We start from the raw sequence: 20102 nt of genomic DNA on the forward strand, positions 1-20102 counted from the left end.
AGAGTGTCTGAATTCTAAGGCCTAGAACACTGGTCTGTTGACCAATAAGTAACCTTATTTAGGAATTTATTCATTATGCTGTATTTAATAACTGGGATGCCTTCATGTCTTTAAAACTCCAGATATTCTTGGAAAAGATCTCCTGAACATATATATATTGTGACAAAGCTCTGTCCTTGTCTACATGGGTCCCGCGTTTCCTGGCGGATTTCGCTAGCCTCAGAGACTCACTGTAACCCTCCACGTAACCCTTCTCTCTCTCTAGAGCCATTTTCATCATAAGCCAGTGAGGGAGGTGAGGAGAAGCTATCCTCCCTTGCTCAGTCTCTGTTGTCTCCCACACTCAGTGATTAATCTGGGGGGGGGCAAAGAGGGGAGCCCAGGCCCACCCTCTACTCCAGGCTCCAGCCCAGGGACCCTAATAGCATCAGTTATGGTAGCTGACCTTTTAGAAACATGACACATACAATTCCCTGGGCTACTTCCCCCACAGCAGGCCCCGCTTCCTCAAGCTCCACTTCACCCTTACCTCAGGGCCTCCTTCCTTTCGCCTGATATGATGTGTACTGCTCAGTCTTTCCAACAGCGCAACTTCCTCCCACAGCTCCTGACATGTGCACCCACCTGACTAACTGGGAGGCCTTTAACCAGCTCCTGATTGGCTTCAGGTGTCCCAATCAAACTAGCATTTTCCCTGCCTTCTGGAAAGTTCTTAATTGGCCCCAGGTGTCTTAATTGACTTGGAGCAGCTGCCATTTAACGTATCCTGGTACCAGGGATTTGTTTAGCCTGGAGCTAATATATCTATCTCCCACTACTTTTCTATAGCTCTCTGACCTTGCCCCGTCACAATATATAAAATGCTGACATAAGCATACATAGACTTGGGGAACTAATAAGAGATTATTGTTTGCCAGATGTTTTCAATGGGGGAAATCAACATGGAAGAATTATTGTGGGGTAAGAACAAACCTCGGAGAGATATTAGTTTGGAGAATTGTTAGTGCTCTCACCTGTAAATAATCATGCCTTCACATGAGTCAGGTAAAGTAAGACTGTATAGAAATGACATCACAACATATGTTTCTGGGAGCCTATTCTTGGCAACTTTCCTTTGTCTGAAACTCCATATAATGATAATGATATGAAAACTTAGGTTGGGGGAATGAAAATTGCATGTCTCTTCCAGATGCGGGAAAGACACATATCCAGTTCTCAGTCTGCTAACAAAAGGTGGTAATGTGTCTATTTCTGTATTCTGTAGTGGTGTACTAATCTCAGATTAATAATTTTAGATTAAATACTTTTAATTGAGCCTGTTATTTTGACAATCTGAAATCATTAACTCAGACACTGAATGGGGGAGGTGACATACTGACAGATGATGTTGAAAAAGATGAAATACTCAATGCCTTTATTGCCTCGGTCTTCACAGACAGAATCAGCTCCCAGACTGCTGCACTGGGAAACACAGTATGGGGATGAGATGAGCAGCCGTCAGTGATGAAAGAACAGGTTAAGGACTATTTAGAAAAGCTGGACATGCACAAGTCCATGGGTCCAGATCTAATGAATGCAAGGGTGTTTAGGGAGTTGGCTGATGTGATTGCAGAGCCATTGGCCATTATCTTTGAAAATTCATGGTGATCGGGGGAGGTCCAGGATGATTGGAAAAAGGGAAATACAGTGCCCATTTTTAAAAAAGGGAAGAAGGAGAACCCAGGGAACTACACACCGGTCAGCCTCACTTCAGTCCCCAACAAAATCATAGAGCAGTTCCTCAAGGAATCCATTTTGAAGCACTTGGAGGAGAGGAAGGTGATCAGGAACAGTCAACATGGATTCACCAAGGGCAAGTCATGCCTGACCAACCTGATTGCCTTCTATGATGAGATAATTGGCTCTGTGGATATGGGGAAAGCAGTGGATGTGATATATCTTGACTTTAGCAAAGCTTTTGATATGATCTCCCACAGTATTCTTGCCATCAAGATAAAAAAGTATGGATTGGATAAATGGCCTATAAGGTGGATAGAAATCTGCCTAGATTGTCAAGCTCAATGGGTAGTGATCAACAGCTTGATGTCTAGTTGGCAGCTGGTATCAAGCGGAGTGGCCCAGGGGTTGGTCCTGGGGCTGATTTTGTTCAACATCTTCATTAATGATCTGGACGATGGAATGAATTGCACCTCAGTAAGTTCGCAGATGACACTAAGATGGGGGGAGAGGTAGATACACTGGAGGATAGGGATAGGGTCCAGAGTGACCTAGACAAATTGGAGGATTGGGCCAAAAGAAATCTGACGAGGTTCAACAAGGACAGGTGCAGAGTCCTGCACTTAGGAAGGAAGAATCCCATGGACTGCTACAGGCTGGGGTCCGACTGGCTAAGCAGCAATTCTGCAGAAAAGGACCTGGGGATTACAGTGGATGAGAAGCTGGATATGAGTCTAGAATGTCCCTTGTTGCCAAGAAGGGCTATGGCATATTGGGCTGCATTAGTAGGAGCATTGCCAGCAGATCAAGGGAAGTGATTATTCCCCTCTATTCAGCACTGGTGAGGCCATATCTGGAGTACTGTGTTCAATTTTGCTTCCCCCACTACAGAAGGAATGTGGACAAATCGGAGAGAGTCCAGCGGAGGGCAACAAAAATGATTAGCTGGCTGGGGAACATGGCTTACGAGGAGAGGCTGAGGGAACTGGGGCTATTTAATCTGCAGAAGAGAAGAGTGAGGGGGGATTTGATAGCAGCCTTTGACTACCTGAAGGGGGGTTCCAAAGAGGATGGAGCTCAGCTGTCCTCAGTGGTGGTAGATGACAGAAAAAGGATTAATGGTCTCAAGTTGCAGTGGGGGAGGTCTAGGTTGGATATTAGGAAACACTATTTCACTAGGAGGGTAGTGAAGCGCTGGAATGGGTTACCTAGGGAGGTGGTGGAATCTCCATCCTTAGAGGTTTTTAAAGCCCAGCTTGACAAAGCCCTGTCTGGGATGATTTAGTTGGGGCTGGTCCTGCTTTGAGCAGGGGATTGGACTAGATGACCTCCTGAGGTCTCTTCCAACTCTAATCTTCTATGATTCTGTGATTCAAATGAGCTCTCCCCTGTCACAGACACACCCATGGACACAGTGTTGTTGTAGCCATGTTGGTCCCAGGATATCAGAGACACAAAGTGGATGAGGAAATGTCTTTTATTGGAGCAGGTTATGTTGTTATTTTTGTTGAATCAGCTGTGACACTCTGAGTACATTTCCTAGACCTGAAGAAGGGCTCTGTGTGGCTCAAAAGCTGGTATCTGTCACCAACAGAAGTTGGTCCAATAAAAGATATCACCTCCCCCACCTTGTCTCACTAATAGACACACCTACAGTGCTTCAGTGATCAATTTTGGCTGGTATTGGGTTACTATTCACTTTAGCATTGCATGCAAGGGTAATGCATCAACTACTTAACATGCCCTGATTGAGGGGGTCACCTAAACTGAAGCTCACTTGCTAAGCAGGGGGTAGAGATGCCAAATCCCAATGAAGGGCGGGGGGGGAGGTGTTCCTACCTGATGGAGTGAGTTTTGCCTGAAGAGTCCTAGACACCATTTGACCCTCCCCTGTGCAGTGTTGACAGGGCTGATTGGATTCACCTGAGAGCACTTGTTTCTGTTCAGTGGTTACTAGAGCTGACATCATTGAAGATGTCAATTAGGAGGAGCTAAGCCTTAGGTCTGGTCTGGGGACAGTGTTGCAGTAAAAGACAGTGAAGCAGCCCAGTAGCAGAGAGGTTTCCCCACCACCTGCTAAAATCACTAAGAGCTGGGCTAAGCGGGAGAGTCTCAGAACATGACAGCGCAGAAGTGGCAGTGAGCCACGAGCAGCAGCTGTGAACAGCAGCAGAGATGAGTGGTGGCAGCAGTGGAGGCATTGGTCAACACCCACCTCCCATTTCAGGGAGGGGAGGTGGGCCCAGGCAAATGCACCTCTGAGCTCTGCACCTTCGTGACCAAGGACAACCAACTTTGAGTCGGGTGGAGGAGAGGGAAAGGGGAGGGGCATGTAAAAGGGACAGTTATTTGTTGGACTTTCACACTGTAAGGTGGGAAACTGAGGCAAAGGACACTGCCCAACGTACTGGGGGTGAGTATTCACTTAGGGTTTCATGCTTTTAAATCATGATTGTGGTGTTTTCCCAAGTGAATGCTGAGTTCCTTTTTTAATAAAAATTTTCTTTTGCTATACACAGACTCAGTGCTTGCTACAGGGGAAGTATTGCCTCTTAGAGGTGCCCAGATCTTTAGTTTTCCCAGCTTGCTGGGTTGGGGTTGTTCTGGTTCTGTTTTTTTTTTTTAAGTGTCAGGGGTTAAGAGGCTGTGATATACACCAAACATGCCTGTTCTCAGCTCCCCTCCAATAGGGGCAGGACTTATTCAAATGCCTGCTCATGGGGTGGGGGGGAGAGAGGGAGAGGCTCACACACTTTCAGAGGGCCAGGTCCCCTAGGACCATGGATCACATGGGGGAAAGGGAGAAGGGCTCTGACCCCCTTAATAGAGATGGGCTCCTCCAGATCCCAGACACACACACACACAGGGACTCAGACCCCTTCAAAGGGACAGACAGACATATGTGGGGGGCAGGGAGAAAGTCTCAGACCCTCCAAGAGATTCAAGGTCCCTCCACATTCTCGCTCCTACATGAAGGGGTGACAGGGTGAATGGTGGAGATAACCCAAGAAGGGAAGCCCACCACAGATCCCAGCTCATGTGAGGGGAGCAGGAGGAGTCAGACCCTCATAGAGAGGTAGAGGCTCCCCATATCCCAACACACACATAATGGCAGGGAAATGGGCCCAGACACCACCAGAGAGGCAAGGCCCCTAGATCCAAACTTCCCTGGGGAGGGAAAAGGAGGTCAGACTTTCTGACCTCAGCTAGTATTTTTCATAATGACATATTGGATTAGATCAGCAGTTCTCAAACTGTAGGTTGGGACCCCAAAGTGAGTCACAACTCCATTTTAATAGGGTTGCCAAGCCTGGCATTAGATTTGCTGAGACCCAGGGAGAAAGATGAAGTCTGAGCCCCACCACCCAGGGACAAAGCCAAATCCCAAGGGCTTCATGCCCCAGTGGTGGGGCTCGGGTTACAGACCCCCACTCCCTCACCCAGTGAGATGGGACTCAGGATTTGCTCCCCTCCCCCACCCAGAGCAGTGGGGCTGGGGTGGGCTCAGGCTTCGGGCCCCCCTCCCTGGTGTGTGTAGTAATTTTTGTTGTTGCCAGAAGGAGTCACAGTGCAATGAAGTTTGAGAACCCCTGGATTCGATCAATTCATGGTGCTGCTGCAGACACCCTGGAAGGAGAAAGGGCAGTGCAGCCAGCTTTCCTGTCTCCCCACCTTTTGGGCAAGGTCAGGCCCCATATCACAGAACTGTCTGTCTCTGAAGAAGGAATGGATTCCATGAGTATTATTGCCCTTGTGAAGCAGAGCCAGAGTGAGGGAGAGCAGTAGCCTCAGGAGGAAAATACTCTCTTGGATTATGGACTATTTTCTTTAATATTAGCTTCTGTATGCTCAATATTTCACTTCTCCCTGATTTTCTAGCCCTGTGGGCAATTCTACTACTCTCAGTCCACAACCTGGGCCTTGTTTTCATCTCCTTTCAAGCCTCCTCCCCATTGCTGCTGATGCTGTTGTCTCCTGAAAGGTTTTTCCTCTTGAACATCATTTCAATGTCACTTCAACTCAGACCCTTTCCTAGCGGCTGTGTATGCACAGCCTGTTGCCTTAGAATCATAGAATATCAGGGTTGGAAGGGACCCCTGAAGGTCATCTAGTCCAACCCCCTGCTCGAAGCAGGACCAATTCCCAGTTAAATCATCCCAGCCAGGGCTTTGTCAAGACTGACCTTAAAAACCTCTAAGGAAGGAGATTCTACCACCTCCCTAGGTAACGCATTCCAGTGTTTCACCACCCTCTTAGTGAAAAAGTTTTTCCTAATATCCAATCTAAACCTCCCCCACTGCAACTTGAGACCATTACTCCTCGTTCTGTCATCTGCTACCATTGAGAACAGTCTAGAGCCATCCTCTCTGGAACCCCCTTTCAGGTAGTTGAAAGCAGCTATCAAATCCCCCCTCATTCTTCTCTTCTGCAGGCTAAACAATCCCAGCTCCCTCAGCCTCTCCTCATAAGTCATGTGTTCTAGACCCCTAATCATTTTTGTTGCCCTTCGCTGGACTCTCTCCAATTTATCCACATCCTTCTTGTAGTGTGGGGCCCAAAACTGGACACAGTACTCCAGATGAGGCCTCACCAATGTCGAATAGAGGGGAACGATCACGTCCCTCGATCTGCTCGCTATGCCCCTACTTATACATCCCAAAATGCCATTGGCCTTCTTGGCAACAAGGGCACACTGCTGACTCATATCCAGCTTCTCGTCCACTGTCACCCCTAGGTCCTTTTCCGCAGAACTGTTGCCTAGCCATTCAGTCCCTAGTCTGTAGCGGTGCATTGGATTCTTCCATCCTAAGTGCAGGACCCTGCACTTATCCTTATTGAACCTCATCAGATTTCTTTTGGCTCAATCCTCCAATTTGTCTAGGTCCTTCTGTATCCTATCCCTCCCCTCCAGCGTATCTACCACTCCTCCCAGTTTAGTATCATCCGCAAATTTGCTGAGAGTGCAATCCACACCATCCTCCAGACCATTTATGAAGATATTGAACAAAACCGGCCCCAGGACCGACCCTTGGGGCACTCCACTTGATACTGGCTGCCAACTAGACATGGAGCCATTGATCACTACCCTTTGAGCCCGACAATCTAGCCAGCTTTCTACCCACCTTATAGTGCATTCATCCAGCCCATACTTCCTTAACTTGCTGACAAGAATACTGTGGGAGACCGTGTCAAAAGCTTTGCTAAAGTCAAGAAACAATACATCCACTGCTTTCCCTTCATCCACAGAACCAGTAATCTCATCATAAAAGGCAATTAGATTAGTCAGACATGACCTTCCCTTGGTGAATCCATGCTGGCTGTTCCTGATCACTTTCCTCTCATGCAAGTGCTTCAGGATTGATTCTTTGAGGACCTGCTCCATGATTTTTCCAGGGACTGAGGTGAGGCTGACTGGCCTGTAGTTCCCAGGATCCTCCTTCTTCCCTTTTTTAAAGATTGGCACTACATTAGCCTTTTTCCAGTCATCCGGGACTTCCCCGGTTCGCCACAAGTTTTCAAAGATAATGGCCAATGGCTCTGCAATCACAGCCGCCAAGATTAGATTCTATTTAGTTGCTTTGGTGCCAGGGACAATGGTGGTGGGTGTGGAGAGAGGTAAAACTGGCTCAGCCAAAGCATTCTTGGAACAGGGCTTGGTTTTGTGTTCTAAACATTTCCCAGAAACACAGAGTGTTGTGCCAAGGAACTTCCTGGGCTTGTCCCCTAGCCCTACTCCACATACCTGGGACTGCCACCTGACTCATCCCTGAAGCTAGACAAACATCAGTGGGGAAGATGTGGGGAGATCATTGGGAGCTGAAAGAAAAATATACAGGAGTGATGGTTGTGGGTGCTCCTCCGGAAAGTTTTGGAATTCCACATTAACGGATCTGAAAAGCAACTAGTAAAGAAACAAAAAGTAACAACAAAAAAAGGTTTAAGCATATCAGAAGCAGGAAGTCTGCCAAACAAATAGCGGGGCTACTGGCTGGTCGATTTACAAAATGAGCACTTAATGAAGACAAGGCCATTGCAGAGAAGCTAAATTAATTCTTTTTATCAGTCTTCACTGCAGAGGATGTGAGGGAAATTCTCAGACCTGAGCCATTCTTTTTAGGTGACATGTCTGAGGAACTGTCCCAGACTGAGGTGTCAATAGAGGAGGTTTTTGAAAAAAAATGATAAATTAAACAGTAATAAGTCACCAGGACCAGATAATATTCATCTACAAGTTCTGAAGGAACTCGATTTTGAAATTGCAGAACTGTGGTATTTAACCTTAAATCAGCCTCTGTACTAGATGACTGGCACATAGCTAATGTAATGGCAATTTTTCAAAATGGCTCCAGAGGCGAACCTGGCAATTACAGGCTGGTAAGCCTAACTTCAGTGTCAGGCAAATTGTAAAGAATAGAATTATCAGACATACAAACTAATACAATTTGTTGAGGAAGAGTCAACATGACTTTTGTAAAAGGAAATCATGCATCACCAATCTATTAGAATTTTTTAGAGGGTCAACAAATATGTGGACAAGGGTGATCCAGTGAATATAGTGTATTTGGACTTTCAGAAAGCTTTTGACAAGGTCCCTCACTAAAGGATCTTAAGCAAAGTACGCAATCATGGGATAAGAGGGAGGGTCCTCTCATGGATCAGTAACTGGTTAAAAGACAGGAAACAGAGGGTAGGAATAAATGGTCTGTTTTCATAATGGAAAGAGGTAAATGGCAGGGTACATCAGGGATCTATACTGGGTCCAGTGCTGTTCAACATATTCATAAATGTTGTGGGAAAAGGGGTAAACAGTGAGTAGGCAAATGCGGCAGATGGTACAAAATTACTCAAGACAGTTACGTCCAAAGCAGACTGTGAAGAGTTACAAAGAGGTCTTACAAAACTGGGTGACTGGGCAACAAAATGGCAGATTAAATTCAGTGTTGATAAATGCAAAGTAATGCACATTGGAAAACAATCCCAAATATTGTTAAGGAAAAGTTAGCACATGTGATTCCATTTTGGTTTGGGGCCCACCATTGTCTAAAAGCAAGCACATTATACACCAGGAGGAGTGATCCTTAGATACTGAATCCCTGTGAAAATCCTCCTCCTTGTCTCCAGCCTGCCTTGACTCCCAGTATCTGTTTTTTGTCAGTCTCTAACTCCCTATCTCTTGGCCTTTGATGTGAGGCCTCCCATCCTGATAATAAAAGTTACTGATGCATGGCTTTAGGACCATGCTGTGTAATTAACATACTGGTTTAGCACGAGGAATGCACCAAGCAGGGATAGGTGGTAGATAAGAAAAGGGTTTGCTTATTGGCTAAGGTTTCCGATGCACGAGGGCAACATGCTTTGCTAAAAAGTATATAACCTTTGTATAATCTGCATTCAGGGTCCCCTCCTGGCTAGCAGGGGGGCACCACGCTCGAGCGTAATAAACTTAGTGTCTTTTGGGAACTCTGCAGTTGTGGACTTTGTTTATGTGCCTCAGCCTAGATTCGAACTGTGCGTGACCTATCAGGTATAATTCGCAGCATTTGTGTGCGTGTCCTACCAGGTGTAATCAGTAGCATTTGTGTGCGTGTCCTACCAGGTATAATTCGCAGCAGTTGTGTGCGTGTCCTCTCAGGTGTAATTCGTAACAATATATATAGAAAATGCTGTGGTGTAAATCAGTGGTTCTCAATTAGGGGTATGTTTACTTTGGGGGGTACACAGAAATCTTCCAGGTGGTACTTAACCTCATCTTGATATTTGCCTAGTTTTCCAACAGGCTACATAAAATGCAGTAATAAAGTCAGTACAGACTAAAATTTCATACATCTTGTTTATACTGCTCTATTTAGTTGGGGATTGGTCCTGCTTTGAGCGGGGGGTTGGACTAGATGACCTCCTGAGGTCCCTTCCAGCACTGATATTCTATAATTCTATATACTATACATTGAAATGTAAGTACAGTATTTATATTCCAATTGATTTATTTTATAATTATATGGTAAAAATGGAACATAAGCAAATTTTAAAGTAATTGTGTGCTGTGACACGTCTGTATTTTTATTTCTGATTTTGTAAGCAAATAGTTTTTAAGTGAGGAGAAACTTGGGGGTAGGCAAGACAAATCAGGCATCTGAAATGAGTACAGTAATCTGGAAAGGTTGATAGCCACTGGTCTAAATTAACTGTTACTCAAGAAAGAGACTTTGCAGTCATTGTGGATAGTTCTCTGAAAACAGCCACTCAATGTGCATCGGCAGTCAAAAAAACTAACAATGTTAGGAACCACTAGGAAAGGGATAGATAATAAAACAGTAAATATCACAGAGACACTATGTAAATCCATGGCATGCCCACATCTTGAATACTGCATACAGTTCTGGTCACCCATTTCAAAAAAGATAAACTGGGGCAGGAAAAAGTACAGAGAAGGGCAACAAAAATGATTAGGGGAATGGAACAGCTTTGGTATGAGGAGAGACTAAAAAGACTGGGACTTTTCAGCTTGGAAAAAAGACAGCTAAGGGGGCATAGGACAGAGGTCTATACAATCATGAATGATGTGGAGAAAGTGAATAAGGAAGTAAGTGTTATTTACTTCTTCACAGAACACAACAACCAGGGATCACCTGATTAAATGATAGGCAACCAGTTTAAAACAAACAAAAGGAAGTACTCCTTCACAGAATGAACAGTTAACCTGTGGAAATCGTTGCCAAAACTATAACTGGGTTCCAAATACAATTAGATAAATTCATGGAGGATAGGTCCATCAATGGTTATTAGCCAAGATGATCAAGGATGCAACCCCATGCTCTGAGTGTCCCTAACCTCTGTTTGCCAGAAGCTGGGAGTGGATGAATCATAGAATCATAGAATTCTATGGATGGATCACTTGATGATTCCCTGACCTGTTCATTCCCTCTGGGGCACCTGGTATTGGCCACTGTAACCTTTCCAGATTACTGTACTCATTTCAGGTGCCTGATTTGTTTTGCCTACCCCCAAGTTTCCCCTCACTTAATAACTATTTGCCTACAAAATCAGAAATAAAAATACAGAAGTTTCACAGCACATGATTACTTTAAAATTTGCTTATGTTCTCATTTTTACCATATAATTATAAATATTGTACTTACATTTCAATGTATAGTATATAGAACCAGCTGAGCGGCGAACAGCAGAGAGGGAGTTTGCCTGGGATCTGCCTGAGAGGAGGTACGCTAAGGGCTGCATTAGGGAGGCTGTGTTGGTGAATACCTGAGTGTCTGTTGTGGGGACAGTTTGACCGTGTGCTTGATTGGTTGTTTGAAAAGTGTGAATTGGGAGTGCTTTGTTCCAGATGAGCCTTGAGTGGGCCTGACTATATAAAAAGCCTGTCAGTGTGAACCAGCTGAGCAGCGAACAGCAGAGAGGCTAACAGAGGGAGTTTGCCTGGGAGTTTGCCTGGGGAGAGCCCACTGAGGCTGACATCTTGCCGGCTTCTCTGAGTAGTTACTACAACTCCTGAGGAAGCTCGTAGAAGGAAGGTAATATGGATGGGGAGTGTTCAGCTGTTGCGACCTGCAGTGGATGTGCCATGTTTGTCTTTCTTCCACAGGACAGAATCGACTTTGTCTGTACAAAGTGCAAGCTGGTCTCCATATTGGAAGAGAAGATTCAAGGTCTGGAGCAACAGGTATCGACCCTGCGTTGCATAAGAGAAACTTTCAGAGTAACAGCCGTGTTAGTCTGTATTCACAAAAAGAAAAGGAGTACTTGTGGCACCTTAGAGACTAACCAATTTATTTGAGCATGAGCTTTCGTGAGCTACAGCTCACTTCATCGGATGCATGCCGTGCAGTTTCCACGGCATGCATCCGATGAAGTGAGCTGTAGCTCACGAAAGCTCATGCTCAAATAAATTGGTTAGTCTCTAAGGTGCCACAAGTACTCCTTTTCTTTTTATAAGAGAAACTGAAGATTTCCTGGACAGACGTCAGGATATGCTTCTACGGACACAACGTTCTGAAGATTCAGAGCAAGCTGCACTGCGGGGACAGGAGGACGGTGAAGAAATTTGGCAGCATGTGACCTCCAGAAGAAGAAAGGGGAGCGTCCATGTACCGGCAACGCAGATACAGGTAAGTAACCGTTTTCATGTTCTCTCCACAGGTACTAATGCGGAGAGTGGACTAGATGATACATGTGAGGGAAGGGAGCAGAAGGAGACTCCGCCGATTGGAAGACATGAGATCCACTGTCCTAGAGATGGGGGTTCCACGATCACCACTCCCAAGAGAAGGAGGTGGGTGGTGGTGGTCGGGGACTCTCTCCTCAGGGAGACTGAGTCATCTATCTGCCACCCTGACAGGGAAAACCAAGAAGTCTGCTGCTTGCCAGGAGCTAGGATTCACGATGCGACGGAGAGACTGCCGAGACTCATCAAGCCCTCGGATCGCTACCCCTTCCTGCTTCTCCACGTGGGCACCAATGATACTGCCAAGAATGACCTTGAGCAGATCACTGCAGACTAGGTGGCTCTGGGAAGAAGGATAAAGGAGTTTGAGGCGCAAGTGATCTTCTCATCCATCCTCCCTGTGGAAAGAAAAGGCCTGGGTAGAGACCGTCAAATCGTGGAAGTCAACGAATGGCTACGCAGGTGGTGTGGGAGAGAAGGCTTTGGATTCTTTGACCATGGGATGGTGTTCCAAAAAGGAGGAGTGCTAGGCAGAGACGGGCTCCACCTAACGAAGAGAGGGAAGAGCATCTTCGCAAGCAGGCTGGCTAACCATAATGAGGAGGGCTTAGAATCATAGAATCATAGAATATCAGGGTTGGAAGGGACCCCAGAAGGTCATCTAGTCCAACCCCCTGCTCGAAGCAGGACCAATTCCCAGTTAAATCATCCCAGCCAGGGCTTTGTCAAGACTGACCTTAAAAACCTCTAAGGAAGGAGATTCTACCACCTCCCTAGGTAACGCATTCCAGTGTTTCACCACCCTCTTAGTGAAAAAGTTTTTCCTAATATCCAATCTAAACCTCCCCCACTGCAACTTGAGACCATTACTCCTCGTTCTGTCATCTGCTACCATTGAGAACAGTCTAGAGCCATCCTCTTTGGAACCCCCTTTCAGGTAGTTGAAAGCAGCTATCAAATCCCCCCTCATTCTTCTCTTCTGCAGGCTAAACAATCCCAGCTCCCTCAGCCTCTCCTCATAAGTCATGTGTTCCAGACCCCTAATCATTTTTGTTGCCCTTCGCTGGACTCTCTCCAATTTATCCACATCCTTCTTGTAGTGTGGGGCCCAAAACTGGACACAGTACTCCAGATGAGGCCTCACCAATGTCGAATAGAGGGGAACGATCACGTCCCTCGATCTGCTCGCTATGCCCCTACTTATACATCCCAAAATGCCATTGGCCTTCTTGGCAACAAGGGCACACTGCTGACTCATATCCAGCTTCTCGTCCACTGTCACCCCTAGGTCCTTTTCCGCAGAACTGCTGCCTAGCCATTCGGCTTTAAACTAGGTTCATCGGTGGAAGGAGACCAAAGCCCTGAGATAAGTGAAGAAGTGGGATATCGGGAGGAAGCACGAGCAGGAGTGCGCGAGAGGGAAGGGCTCCTGCCTCATACTGAGAAAGCGGGACAAACAGCGAGTTATCTCAAGTGCCTATACACAAATGCAAGAAGGCTGGGAAACAAGCAGGGAGAACTGGAAGTCCTGGCACAGTCAAGGAATTATGTTGTGATTGGAATAACAGAGACTTGGTGGGATAACTCACATGACTGGAGTACTGTCATGGATGGATATAAACTGTTCAGGAAGGACAGGCAGGGCAGAAAAGGTGTGGGAGTTGCACTGTATGTAAGGGAGCAGTATGACTGCTCAGAGCTCAAGTATGAAACTGCAGAAAAACCTGAGACTCTCTGGATTAAGTTTAAAAGTGTGAGCACCAATGGTGACATCGTGGTGGGAGTCTGCTATAGACCACCGGACCAGGGGGATGAGGTGGATGAGGCTTTCTTCCGGCAACTCATGGAAGTTACTAGATCGCAGGCCCTGGTTCTCATGGGAGACTTCAATCACCCTGATATCTGCTGAGAGAGCAATACAGCGGTGCACAGACAATCCAGGAAGTTTTTGGGAAGTGTAGGGGACAATTTCCTGGTGCAAGTGCTGGAGGAACCAACTAGGGGCAGAGCTCTTCTTGACCTGCTGCTCACAAACCGGGAAGAATTAGTAGAGGAAGCAAAAGTGGATGGGAACCTGGGAGGCAGTGACCATGAGATGGTTGAGTTCAGGATCCTGACACAGGGAAGAAAGGAGAGCAGCAGAATACGGACCCTGGACTTCAGAAAAGCAGACTTTGACTCACTCAGGGAATTGATGGGCAGGATCCCCTGGGAGAATAACATGAGGGGGAAAGGAGTCCAGGAGAGCCGGCTGTATTTTAAAGAATCCTTATTGAGGTTACAGGGACAAACCATCCTGATGTGTAGAAAGAATAGTAAATATGGCAGACGACCAGCTTGGCTTAACAGTGAAATCCTTGCTGATCTTAAACACAAAAAAGAAGCTTACAAGAAGTGGAAGATTGGACAAATGACCAGGGAAGAGTATAAAAATATTGGTCAGGCATGCAGGAGTGAAATCAGGGAGGCCAAATCACACCTGTAGTTGCAGTTAGCAAGAGATGTTAAGAGTAACAAGAAGGGTTTCTTCAGGTATGTTAGCAACAAGAAGAAAGTCAAGAAAAGTGTGGGCCCCTTACTGAATGAGAGAGGCAACCTAGTGACAGAAGATGTGGAAAAAGCTAAAGTACTCAATGCTTTTTTTGCCTCTGTCTTCAGAAACAAGGTCATCTCCCAGACTACTGCACTGAGCAGCACAGCATGGGGAGGAGGTGACCAGCCCTCTGTGGAGAAAGAAGTGGTTCGGGACTATTTAGAAAAGCTGGACGAGCACAAGTCCATGGGGCCGGATACGCTGCATCCGAGAGTGCTAAAGGAATTGGCAGATGTGATTGCAGAGCCATTGGCCATTATCTTTGAAAATTTCATGGCGATCGGGGGAAGTCCTGGACGACTGGAAAAAGGCTAATGTAGTGCCCATCTTTTAAAAAGGGAAGAAGGAGGGTCCTGGGAACTACAGGCCAGTCAGCCTCACCTCAGTTCCTGGAAAAATCATGGAGCAGGTCCTCAAGGAATCAATTCTGAAGTACTTAGAGGAGAGGAAATTGATCAGGAACAGTCAGCATGGATTCACCAAGGGCAAGTCATGCCTGACTAATCTAATTGCCTTCTGTGATGAGATAACTGACTCTGTGGATGAGGGGAAAGCAGTAGATGTGTTGTTCCTTGACTTTAGCAAAGCTTTTGACACTGTCTCCCACAGCGTTCTTGCCAGCAAGTTAAAGAAGTATGGGCTGGATGAATGGACTATAAGGTGGGTTGAAAGTTGGCTAGATTGTCGGGCTCAACGGGTAGTGATCAATGGCTCCATGTCTAGTTGGCAGCTGGCATCAAGTGGAGTGCCCCAAGGGTCGGTGCTGGAGCCAGTTTTGTTCAATATCTTCATAAATGATCTGGAGGATGGTGTGGATGCACCCTCAGCAAGTTTGCAGATGACACTAAACTGGGAGGAGAGGTAGATACGCTGGAAGGTAGGGATAGAATCCAGAGGGCCCTAGACAAATTAGAGGATTGGGCCAAAAGAAATCTGATGAGGTTCAACAAGGACAAGTGCAGAGTCCTGCACTTAGGACGGAAAAATCCCATGCACCGCTACAGACTAGGGACCGAATGGCTCGGCAGCAGTTCTGCAGAAAAGGACCTAGGGGTTACAGTGGACGAGAAGCTGGATATGAGTCAATAGTGTGCCCTTGTTGCCAAGAAGGCCAATGGCAATTTGGGATGTATAAGTAGGGGCATTGCCAGCAGATCGACGGACGTGATCATTCCCCTCTATTCGACATTGGTGAGGCCTCATCTGGAGTACTGTGTCCAGTTTTGGGCCCCACACTACAAGAAGGATGTGGAAAAATTGGAAAGAGTCCAGCGGAGGGCAACAAAGATTCTTAGGGGACTGGAACACATGACTTATGAGAAGAGGCTGAGGGAACTGGGATTGTTTAGTCTATGGAAGAGAAGAATGAGGGGGGATTTGACAGCTACTTTCAACTACCTGAAAGGGGGTTCCAAAGAGGATGGACATTAGGAAAATCTTTTCCACTAGGAAGGTGGTGAAACACTGGAATGCGTTACCTAGGGAGGTGGTGGAATCTCCTTCGTTAGAAGTTTTTAAGGTCAGGCTTGACAAAGCCCTGGCTGGGATGATTTAGTTGGCGATTGCTCCTGCTTTGAGCAGGGTGTTGGACTAGATGACCTTCTGAGGTCCCTTCCAACCCTGATATTCTATGATTCTAAGACAGGATACTGGGCTAGATGTATCATTGATCTGACCCAGTATGGCCGTTCTTATGTTGATCCACTCTGTGATCTGGGTCTGGGGTATCGATCACCTAAGCCAGTGTTTCTCAATCTTTTTGATACCAGGGACCAGCGTGCTGCCTTCCTAAACTGTGTCAAGGAAATCTCAGGGACCAGCAAGGAGGCTGCCACAGACTGGCACCGGTCCATGGACTGGTCATTGAGAAACATTGACCTAACCCATCTAGTCCATGCATAGGAACCAGCTTGGGTGTTTAAGTGGATGCTAAGATTTATTTGTAATTTTATTCCTTATTTGAATCAAAGCTGATTCTGCATTATACACTCAGGATATTTTAGATTCATTCCCATGATAAGGATTCTCTTACCTGATCCAGTAGCTCCAGGCACTAGAGGGCTTTAATTGAGGGGAAAATAGGCAGATTTATTTATGTTTACCTTTCTTTAGGGTTGAGATGCAACTCTCCTCACTTGCGTCACTTACAGCCCCGTCCGCACACACAGCTGACACTCGAAATCTGTAGGGCGTCTCAGGCTTCAGTTCATCAATGTTACAAGATCCAATTCTGTCTCCTGTCCTCCGTTCCAGCCATTTGTCTTTCTGCTCATTTCTTTCACCTCCACCCTCCTCTTTATATTCTACCTTATACTCCCTTATACTGACTCCATCTTCAATGACACTTGGACTCTGCCAGGTGAGGGTGATGGAAAATATTTCTACAGTAGCCATTGCCAGGTTTCCAGGAGGGCTGGAAGGGGGAAGAGTCTTCACAGTATGACTCATGTCACTGCTTTCGCTGAGCCCTGGTTTGCTCACTGCCGCGTATCGGAACTGGTACTCGGTGTTTGGATGTAGCCCTGTTACTGTGAATGGCTCTTGTGTGTTATTTACATTCACAGCTGTCCAGTTTTCCTCCCCTACAATTCTGTACTCTACCAGATAGCCAGATATTGCAGCCCTTCCAAAGTCTGATGGGTTAAATGTGAGCTGCGCACAATTGTGTCTGATTCCATCAATCAGAGGAGGGAGAGGTTTTGATGGGGGCTCAAAGTTGGTGCTGACCAGCTCTCCATCTGCATACAGGTAAATTGAAGCTCCTGGATTGTCCTCATCTGGAACAGAGGCCACAATGAACTGGGTGTTTCCATGAGATTTATTGACGTTGGTAAAGTCTAAGAAGGACTTTGTGATTTTTTGTACTTTTCTTCTTATCTCTTCATCCTCAAACCACTGTTTGGAGTTTGATTTCTCATGGGGAGAACTGGCTGAGGCTGAATCATGAATTTTCTCCAGAAACTCTCTTCGAAGCCAGAAGTTCAAATCTGATAAATATGGTTCTTTGTTGTGTAATGAAGTAAGTGTGAAAGACACAACAGAATCATGCTCAGGGCTGAGTACTATTTTTTCTAGTTCACTCTCAGAGGATATGACTTCCACATTCTGTAGCCTAGTAAGGTAGGAATCCACTAAATTCATCTCTCGCTCCTTTGTATCCAGAAATTCATTGAGTCTCTGTGTATTGAATAGTGATTGATTTTTGCTTATTAAAATGTCCACCAGGACTCCTTCCTCTGCTCCACCGCCACGGATAGCAGGTAAGATTCCTGCTAGTTGTTTCTGGAAAGTCTGTCTGTGTTGCTGACACTGATCTCTGAATTGCTGGATTTTCTTTTTGAATTCAGGGAAGGTTGTGGCAATTGGATTTTTCATCATGTCATTGCATCGCATGTCCAGTTCTGTCAGTTGCTCCAAGGCTATTTGAGTATCAAAAATCAGTACGCTGCTGATCTCACTCACCAGCTTAGCAGCTTTGGAATCCAGCAGCTGCAATGGGTACAGCCAGGCTCTCACTGGTACAGCCATATCCCAATGGTCACCCAGCAGCTTCGGGAGGGTGGAGTATGTTTCCATGGCATCTAGATAAGTAAGTGGATTGTTCTTAAGAGCAAAATCACCATAGAATGTGCAACTGAAGTCTTCAGCATTTGATGCTTTCTTGTACTCGGGCCCCTCTCCTCCTCCTGCAATTTTTGGTAATTTTTCTATCATACGTTTCATGTTTCCCTGTATCTCTTCTATACTCTCTGATGAAGAAACTTCCCTATCAAACACAAAGAAAGCCTGAGCCCCATACAGCACAGCTGTGACCACATGGGTGGCTTTCTTTTGGTCATATACAGCAGGATAAGAGATATTCTGGCGCTCTGAATGGCTTATAGCCAGCTGCTCAAACCTGGTTGTTGCTGAATATTTCAAAGTAACTCGGGCTTGATTTTTGGATTTCTTGGTATCATTTAAAAATCCTGCTGCTCCACTCACTTCTACTAGGCCTCCCAGGAAACTTGCCTTCAGGGATCCTGAGAGACTGAGAGCAGAGGCCTTATCTTCCATGGTGTCAGATGCAATGATCTGAAATTCAGTCTTGTGCTGCATCGTCATCCCCACTTGTTTGTTAAGGGTATCGGTGTTCCATAAAGTGATACCTGAGAAATTCCACACAAACACTCAGTTAGTGACAGATTAATATGATATGAAATCCTTCTCATTTAATTTAATTGTCTCATATTAAAGTAACATGCAACCAGTGAGCGGTGTCGAATGACAGTGCTCTCTTGGAAGGTCTGTCCGTCGGTCTGAGGCTTTTATTTAGCAACTATTTTGTGTCTAAGGGCCAATAATAGAACTCCTTGACAGAACGAGGAGTGATGGTCTCAAGCTGCAGTGGGGGAGGTTTAGGTTGGATATTAGGAAAAACTTTTTCACTAGGAGGGTGGTGAAGCACTGGAATGCGTTACCTAGGGAGGTGGTGGAATCTCCTTCCTTAGAGGTTTTTAAGGTCAGGCTTGACAAAGCCCTGGCTGGGATGACTTAGTTGAGGTTGGTCCTGCTTTGAGCAGGGGGTTGGACTAAATGACCTCCTGAGGTCCCTTCCAACCCTGATAGTCTATGATTCTATGACCACCTATCAATACCATATTAGGGTTATAATGAGTTTGGGGTGCTGAGTATAACAGTAGTTAGCACATGAAGAATTCAAACACCATCGGAGGCAATTTAAAAGGAGAGATTTTATTTCACATCATCTATAGTACATGTCATGAAAGTATTGTAGTGTTTTATATTTACTGTATCATCCTTTAAAAACAACAGAGCTCTGTGATTTAAATGTCTAACGACTACTTCAGCAAATGAAAAAAGACCTGGAGTTGTGGGGGGAGTATGCAATTTCTTGGTGGGGGAGAAGAGCCACAGTCCAAATGAATATTCTGCCAAGGATATTTTTCTTATTTTCAAAATCTTTCTGTGATTATTCCAGATAAAATCCAAGCAGGAACACAGAGGATGTTGTTAGAATTTATATGGAATAAGAAAAGACCAAAAGTGAGACCAAATACATTACACAGACCTATTAAGCAGAGTGGACTAGCTGTTTGAAATATTCTGTGGTACTGTCAAGTCAGTCAGCTCAAAGCAGTAGTGGACTGGGGGGCCCTTTAACCTAGCCAAACACTGGGTCTTTATTGAACGAGAAAATTGTGGCAGTGTACACATCGTTAGGCTACCACGGATTAATAAATAAATCACACCTGCCAGAAATGGACACACATCCTTAATAAAGGTTACTCAATGGGTCTGGAATAGAAGTAGAGATAGGATCAGTTCTCACCAATGATACCCAATGCAAATAATCCCAATCTGAACCCAAATCAAGAACCAGAGGGCTTCAAAGTTTGGGAAAGCAATGGAATACACACAGTTGGCTGGTTATTCAATAAAGAAATGTTCTAATTTATTTAGAGATTAAAACTAACTTTAACTGGCCCACTGTCCCCTGGTAGCAGTACTTTCAAGTCAGGCATTAATGTTTCTCAACTTTCTAGAAAACCTGTCTGTTACAGAAAGCCAACTTTAATAGAAGCGATAGCATCTGGTCAGTTAAGAAACAAAAAA

General features: G+C 45.6%; 1 protein-coding gene across 2 annotated transcripts in view; it reads right to left on the reverse strand.

Annotated features, from left to right (window-relative positions):
- The window catches only part of LOC125632960 (stonustoxin subunit alpha-like), a 47451-nt gene that overhangs the window by 13471 nt on the left and 13878 nt on the right, over window positions 1-20102 (reverse strand). Inside the window, exons 3-4 of one of the 2 annotated variants that reach the window (XM_075124654.1) lie at window positions 16589-18634; window positions 7460-7533 (exon numbers count right to left, since the gene is read on the reverse strand). In XM_075124654.1, coding sequence (XP_074980755.1) covers window positions 7490-7533; window positions 16589-18634 — 2090 coding nt within the window. In that variant the 3' untranslated portion in view covers window positions 7460-7489. The remainder of the gene's footprint in view (window positions 1-7459; window positions 7534-16588; window positions 18635-20102) is intronic. The other variant, XM_048841946.2, reaches the window with a different exon arrangement.

This window comes from Caretta caretta, chromosome 2 (genome assembly GCF_965140235.1).
Source record: "Caretta caretta isolate rCarCar2 chromosome 2, rCarCar1.hap1, whole genome shotgun sequence".
In the NCBI taxonomy this organism is placed as follows: Eukaryota; Metazoa; Chordata; order Testudines; family Cheloniidae; genus Caretta; species Caretta caretta.